This window comes from Coccinella septempunctata, chromosome 5 (assembly GCF_907165205.1).
Source record: "Coccinella septempunctata chromosome 5, icCocSept1.1, whole genome shotgun sequence".
In the NCBI taxonomy this organism is placed as follows: domain Eukaryota; kingdom Metazoa; phylum Arthropoda; class Insecta; order Coleoptera; family Coccinellidae; genus Coccinella; species Coccinella septempunctata.
Window position 1 is genome coordinate 3,953,133 of NC_058193.1, and position 8,536 is coordinate 3,961,668.

The window sequence follows — 8,536 nt, forward strand, 5'->3', positions numbered from 1 at the left end:
CTGTCTATTCCTGACAAACCAAGGTGCATCGATTGCACATCGTAGCAGCTTGTTTTCAGTGGCCTGAATTCTTTTGATATGGCTTTTTGCCGCGAAACCCCAGGCAACTGATCCATAAGTCAGTTGAGGCCTAGCAACGGCTTTGATTATCTTCAATTTTGTCTCTTTCGACATGTGGCTTCTTCCACAGGATAGAGTCTATTCATCGCTGCTTTCGTATTATCGATTGCTTGTTTGATATGACTTTTCCAAATAAGTCCTTTGTCAAGCGTTATTGCTAAATATTTGGCTTTATTTTTCCAGTCGATTTCTTCGCCGTCAACTTCTAGATTTGTTTTGAGTCGTAGTCTTCTCTTCTGTAACAATATTGCTTGGCTCTTTTGTCCATTGAGTTTAATTTTCCGCTTTATGCACCAGTCATTTGTTTCTTCAATCGTTTCTTGTAGAACTCGTTCTATTACTTCTGGGTTGCGGTGTCGAGTTGCTATGCCTGTGTCGTCAGCATATAAAGTTAGCATGGTTCTTGGATTCTACGGAATATCGTGAATGTATATGTTGTACAGAAGTGCCCCAAGTACTGACTCTTGGGGTACTCCAGCCTCTATATCTCTTGTTCTGGAGCATTCTCCTTCCACTTTCACGTAAAATATTCTATTTTGGAGATAATTCCGGATCAACTTCCATATTTTGATCGAATATCCAGCACATCTCATGCCATACTCTGTCGAATGCTCTGGCGACGTCTAGTAAAACAAGACCTGTAGCTTGTTTATTTTGTCTGATGTTTTCTGCAGAACCAACGATCAAGACAAGACCTGGACTCTGGAGATGAACACCAACTTCGAAAATTTCAACAAATTAAAATTTCGATAACACGTTCACGTATACAACCTACACAAACTTCACAGACGGAATCAAGAATTCCGTAGCTTCGCTAGTGTACACTTTCACTTTGACTTTCTCTTCCACTTTGTCTTTGATAAATAACGTATCGCACTGGTATCATTCAACACGTCTACTCGCTTCGACGTCTCGAGAAGGTCCTTTCAAAACATCGTACAACATCTTCAGTTCATCAGGTGATCTGTCAGCGTCAGTTTATCTCAATTTGGGACCATTTGGTTCCAACCTTTAACGTCTGAAACACTTTTTTTTAAAGCTAATGGGAATCTTTTAACAAATATTTGAGGTTTCACTGTAAATTAAAAATTTCCGCATAAACGAACTCCTTCCCCTTTCACCACAGAAAGTACTGGAGTAGCCCATTCTCTTACTTCAACTTGTTCCAAATTACCTATTCCTATCAAACGATAGATTTCTGCATCTACTATGTGTTTCAAAGCGAAAGGGACATGATAAGGTTTGCATTGAATTGATTGATAATTCTTTTTGAAAGTTTGTTTAATAGATTTGCCTTTATATTTACATGTGCTATTGTCGAACAATTGGGAATATTTTGATTTAGATTGTGATATAATACTGTTGTGATCAATCAAGCAATTCAACGCAATCTGAGGTTTAAACGTTATCGGCCACATACCCAAGGCTTGAAGCCATTGCCTTCCTATTAAATTTTTCCCTTTACCTGCCAAAACGTAAGCTTTCAAATTTGCTTCAACTCTTTCGAAATGCACCTTGATCGGTCAACATACCCATTACATTTAACTTTGTTCTGTCGTAGCTGCACAATGAAATATCTGCCTTGTGGATTATTATCTTAGCTGCAAAATAATTAGCAACAGTTTTTTCTGAAAACACAGTCACATGTGAACCTGTATTTACTTCCAATTCTACCTGATTAATATCAATAATTGATTTCAAACTATGAGGTTCTACCATAATATTGTTTACCTGAAATTCAGTAAAATCGTTTTGCTGCATATAATAAAAATCTGAAACAGAATTATCCAAATCTTCATTTTCTGATAAGTTGCCACTGACTAAATTAATTCTGTTTTGTTTTTTCAGACATGCTCTTTCAATATGAACTTTTAAATTACAATAGTTACGAGAATAGTTACAAGTCTACAACTCTTGCAGAATGATTGAATTTATTATTATTTCCCTAATAGCACAAAGTAGTCCTATGGACATCCATAGGACGTCCTCTTCGGACATTACGGACATCCATGGGACGTCCAGTTCTGGTACAATGGACGTTCTATGGACATCCGAGGGACGTACAAATGTCACAACTTTGAACCGAATTCGGACGTCCATCGTGGACGTCCAATGGATATCCCGTTGGGACCATCATTAGCTATCTCAACGGAACAAAAATTTACCACGACGCGCGACGTTGGTTATCCTATCTATTAGAATTTTAATGTCTTAGAACCCAATGTCTTACACATGTTATTTTTTCTGTTCCCATTTTCATCCATACTACTAGAAAGTTTTTGCACTTGGCCCGGATTCAAAGTCGCGAGTACGTGGGGACATTGCATTACTGAGTCTTCGCTGCAACCGTCCTAGCTACCGAGACCATACGATATACCTACTTGTAGGAACATATTCATTATAGTATTGTTAACTGATATATGGAATAGTAGCCGATTAATACAGAAATACCATATAATAAAAACTAAAGTCTTAAAACTCAAACATAGGTTATTTTATAATCGTAATAACTCAAGTATTTAGTCTTCGTAACTCTGCCTACGGAGGACAATGGGTGGATTGAGTAGCTCAAAGTCCGAAGTAGCCGGTCCCAAGCCCGGATAAAAGAGGAGGGTTGGGGCGATGGGCTAGCAACCTATCCCCTGTGAAAAAAATAAACCGCTAAAAAACCCAAACCAAGCCTCGGAATAATTGATGGATCTAACTGGCAACGAAAAAAGCTTCGGAAAAGGACTATGAGTTTTGGCACATGGAACGTACAGGGAATTAGAGGAAAGTTGGAGATAGTTGTTAAAGAGATTGAAGATCTGAAATTGGATATCATTACTATAACGGAGACAAAGAAAAAAGGTTCTGGATCGGAGAAAGTCGGAGAATATGTCCATTTGTTTAGTGGAGTTCCTAAACATGAAAGAGCAAAAAGGGGAGTGTCCATCCTGATTAAGAATAACCTGAAGAGCAAAATAACAGGTTGGGAAGCGATATCTGAAAATATACTGAAGGTGAATATGACTCTGTACCAGAGGAAGATTACAATATTGGCGGTTTACGCAATATCGGAAGATGAAAATGCATCAATAAAAGATGACTTTTTCGAGAGATTGAATGAGGTCGTGCAGAATGTTGGATTGAATAGGGAAATCATTTTGATGGGCGACTTCAATGGTAGAACTGGTTCAAGGAGAAACGATAAAGTAGTGGGTCCATGGGGAGAGCATACAGTGAACGACAATGGCGGAAGACTTGTTAATTTGTGCGAAAGTAACGAATTAAGAATTCAAAACGGCTTCTACAAACACAAAGAAATCCACAAGTTTACGTGGATCCAACCTACCCGTGGCCTGAAGTCAATTATTGACTATGTCATCACTAAACAGAATACCGAACTGAAAATAGTTGACGTAAGAGTACAAAGAGCTGCAACATGTGGATCAGACCACCATCTTATTAGAGCAAAAATCTGCATACCATATACTCATCGAATACAAACTGAGGATCGAGAACACAATGAAAATATGGAAGAGGTAAAATTGGAGACATACAACGTAGAAAGCTTCATACACGAAAGTACACAGGATCTTTTTAAAAGAAGATTGGATAGAAAACTAGATGAAAACTTGGAGACAATAGAAGATACATATAACAACATAATTAGTAGCTTACACGAAACAGCTAGAGAAACGCTAGGTATAAAAGGAAGGAGGAAAAGTACGAAAGTGTGGTGAAGTGAAGAAGTGAATGAGGCGGTAAACGAAAAGAAGAAACTCTATTTGAGATGGATTGGTTCGGGAAAGGCGGAAGACAAAGACAACTATATGGAAGCAAAGAGAGTATGCCGAAACAAAGTCAACGCTGCGAAAAATAAAACATGGGATAAAAAATGCAAAGAGATAGATACATATATTGGAGGACGACAGTGTACGGAAGCCTGGAAGTTCATAAATGCCATAAGAAGACCCGTCAAAAGTGAGGTGAAGTTGGATCCAATAAAATCAAAGGAATGGATAAACTACTATAAGAGATTGTTGACTGAGGATAGGCATGAGTTTACAATGGACAACGAAAGATCCAACATAGAAATAGAGGGAGAACAGATAAATCTCACACAGGAAAGGCTGGAAAAGGCAATAAGGTCCTTAAAAAACGGTAAAGCAAGTGGGCCGGAGGGAATAGCTGCAGAATTAGTGAAGAATGGTACTCCAAAACTTTATAGGATGATTACGAAGAACTTCAATTATTATCTGAACGGTAGTCCAATACCTGAGGAATGGAAGGTGGCACACATTCATTCTATCTATAAGAAAGGAGACAGAAAAAAGTGTGAGAATTACAGAGGGATTTCTGTTACTAGTACTATGAGCAGGCTGTACGGAAGAATCCTTCGAGATATGATCGAAGAGGAATACGCGCCAAAGGAGGAGGAAGAACAAAGCGGATTCAGAGCAGGTCGGTCTTGTACTGACAATATATTCTGCTTAAAACAAATTATTGAAAAGAAGCTAGCTACTAACAGAGATGTACATATGACCTTTGTGGACTTAAAAAAAGCCTATGATACAGTACCTGTGAAGAAACTGTGGGAGGTATTGGAAACATCGAATATAAGCCATACATTGATTACTGCGTTGAAAAACTTGTACAACAATTCGTGCTCTCAAATAAGGATCGGTAGATATCTAACGAAGAGATTTCATGTTTCGAAGGGTTTAAGACAGGGATGCTGTATTTCGCCAACGTTGTTTAAAATATATGTTTCAGTGGTACTACAGAAATGGAAGAGTAAGGTAGCAAATATGGGAATGAACATAAATGATAACTTTGTGTACACTTTACAGTTTGCCGACGATCAGGTGGTCATTTCTAGAGATAAATCTGACATGGAATATATGATGAGAAAGCTGATAGAGGAATATAGGAAGTGGGGATTAGAGGTAAATCTGGAGAAGACGAAATACTTGTGTGTAGGGTCAAAGGAGACAACGAACTTGGACTTGGAAGATATGGGGGAAATTGAAAAATGTGAAGATTATAAGTACTTAGGAGTCAATTTCAACGAGACGGGAACAGATAATAAGGAGATCGAAGGAAGGATAGTTCAGGCAAGGAGAGCGATTGGTAGTTTAAACAGCATCCTATGGAGCAAAGAAATAACTAAGGGTAGGAAATTCAGAATATATGAAACCATAATAAAAAGTAGTCTTCTTTATGGTTCGGAGACATGGAGGATAACAGAGAAGTATATGAGAAAGATCGAGGCAGTTGAGATGGACGCCATGAGAAGAGCATTGAGAATTTCCCGAAGAGATAGAATCCGGAATGAGGTGGTGAAGGAACGAATGGGCATTGAAGGTGAGATACGTGAGGATGTAGAGAGAAGACAACTTAGGTGGTACGGACATGTGAATCGGATGGGGAACGAACGAATACCGAAGCAACTGATGGAATGGCAACCTGTGGAGAAGAGAAAAAGAGGACGCCCAAGAAAGACCTGGGGGGAAGGAGTTAAAAAGGCAATTAGTGCAAGAGAATTGAACGAGGCACTGGTACACAACCGAGAGGAATGGAAGAGGGTTATCGGACAACGTCGCAAAACGTTATAAACCGACATATATATATATTTAGTCTTCGTTCATCATAACTTTATACATAATATAATATTCATAAGATATTCATATTGTTACGAGACCGTTTCCCACAAAAAACGCGGAATCGCATCGGAACCCGAAACCCAGGATTCCTGGAAGACGACACAAGGCTTGACCACCGATTGTGACTCTTTTCCGTTTTCATAATTCGAATAGTGGTTAGTTGATGTCTAGCGTTAGATAGATTCACTTGCTTGTTCTTTGTACAAATAAAAACGATATCATTTCTATCGAGTTGTCCTTTAATTATCATTGGCAACCCTAAAAAGAAATAAGTTCTTTTTAAAAAATAGACTTTTGGATACGTTATTCATAACTATATACTACAAAGCGGAAAAAAGGAGTTTAGTGAAAAATAATATTAAATTTTGGTGTTCACTGATATACATGTATGTATTATTTGGTCCATATTACGGACTCCTAGTGAATATCCGGTATGGACATTCAAAAGATGTCCCTACCGGATATCCACTAGGTATCCGTAATGGACGTTATACGGACCATGTAATGTGTATATGTAATTTGGTCCATATTACGTCCATTACGGACTCCTAGTGAATATTCGGTATGGACATTCAAAAGATGTCCCTACCGGATATCCACTAGGTGTCCGTGATGGACGTTATACGGACCATGTAACATATACATGTTATTTGGTCCATATTACGTCCCTTACGGACTCCTAGTGAATATCCAGTATGGAGATTCAAAAGATGTCCCTACTGTCATGGTTTTATATTCTATGTTAATATTGTAAATACACCATCTTTTATATAGTATATGTACGCAAGTATGTGGTGTCTGTACCACGCGTGTCAATTAAGATGTGATAACAAAATCAGTCTTCTACTACCTCTCTAGATATGTGTTTCATTCATCCAGAATAGATTAAATTAAATCAGACAAATAATATAACGTAACATGGCGCAGTCGTAAACTAATTAAGTATATGTGTAGTGAATACATCAGAAATTACAAGAAAATGTCGAACCCAACAACTCTATTGGCCATTAAAGAATACTCTTCCATTCCACCAAGTGAACTAAATTTTACAGGCAACATGGCCGAAAACTGGAAATTTTTCAAGCAAAAATTTGAAATCTACATGAACGCCAGCAAACTAGTGGATGAATCCGATGAAAGTAAGGGTTATATTTTACTAAATAGAATTGGAGACAGAGCCCTGAAAATTTATAATAATTTTCAATGGACTTCAACTGAAGAAAAAAGTAAATGTTCTGATTATTTCATTCCAACGAAAAACGTCACTTACGAACGTTATCTTTTCTTCACTAGAAATAGGAGAGATAACGACGCATATCTCACCGATCTTCGACAGTTAGCATCAACTTGCGAATTCTTGCAATTAACAGATAGTTTAATAAAGGACAGATTGATATTAGGAATACAAGATATCAATATCAAGGACAGACTGCTGAGAGAACCTGATCTTCAGCTGACAAGAGCATTGGAAATATGTCGAGCAGCGGAAATTGCAGCAGAAAGAATGAAAGTAATTGATGGAAACTCCAAGGATGGAATATTGGCGATCAACAAATTTGGAGGATCAAAGAAGATGGATAATTCGAAATTAAATCAAACCAACCAGAGTTCTACGTCACGTCAGAATTATCAACAGAAAGAAGGGGTCTCTTTTACTAGAAGTCAAGGCGCAGAAAAATGGCTGAAGTCACAAAAGTTAAGTAAATTAAATTATATGAATAATTGTACGAGATGTGGTTTTAATCACAAACTAAATGAATGCCCTGCATATGGAAAATTTTGCACAAAATGTACTTATAAAAATCACTTTGCAAAGAAATGTCAAAATTCAAATAAACAAAAAATTCAAGAATTAGAAATATTTACAGATAATGAAAATGAAGATTCAAATGCTGATTTTTTTATTGGGAACATTCCTGTTGAAAAAGGTTCCAACTCTGGTATAAATATAACTTACAATTCGAAATTATGGATTGATGAATTTTATGTAAAAAAGTCATCCTCCAATGAGATGTATAACACCTTAGAAATTCGAGAATCTAAAAATAAATTAGACTGTTTATTATTGATGAGAAACAAACATAAATGTTATGATGATTTATACAAATTAGAGAAAAAACACTATGAAGCATTACTCTTGGAATCGAAAATCTCTTACATTCAAAAGAAAGTGGAAACTTCAGATAATAAATCAAAAACAATGTGGTCATTGGTGGGTGAACTTACTGGGAAAACTCACAATCACAATTGTGGTGTACAGGGATCACCATCTGAAGTGTCCTCTAAATTTTCGGAATTTTTTAAAATGCTTGTTCCTCAATTGATGGACAAAATACCCAATATTCCTTTCTTGGATTTTTCACCCAATATACAGGAGATGTTTAGTATAAAACCTGTAACTCCTGAGGAAATCACAGAGATTATTAAAAAATTCAAAAATAAAAATTGTAGTGGTTATGATGAAATTCCTTTGAGGCTGGTAAAGTCTTGTAGTGAAGAATTGAAATGTATCCTGTCTTATATAATTAATAACTCCTTTATATATGGAATTTTTCCTAATCAATTGAAAATTTCTATTATAAAACCCATTTTTAAAAAGGGTGATAAGTGTGCTGTTGAAAATTATAGACCTATAAGTCTTCTACCATGTTTTTCGAAAATATTTGAGAAAGCAATGTTAACTAGGCTTTTAGAATTTCTTGAAGGAAATAATATATTCAGTGACTCTCAGCATGGATACCTCGGGGGTAGGTCTCCGATCACAGCCA

At 36.8% G+C, this 8,536-nt stretch overlaps 1 protein-coding gene across 1 annotated transcript; it reads left to right on the forward strand.

Moving 5' to 3' along the window:
- Window positions 1-2,855: 2,855 nt before the first annotated feature.
- On the forward strand, window positions 2,856-3,845 carry LOC123313125 (craniofacial development protein 2-like). Its single transcript, XM_044897851.1, has one exon. It carries the CDS (start codon window positions 2,856-2,858, stop codon window positions 3,843-3,845), a length of 990 nt encoding a protein of 329 aa, XP_044753786.1.
- The last annotated feature ends 4,691 nt before the right edge of the window (window positions 3,846-8,536 follow it).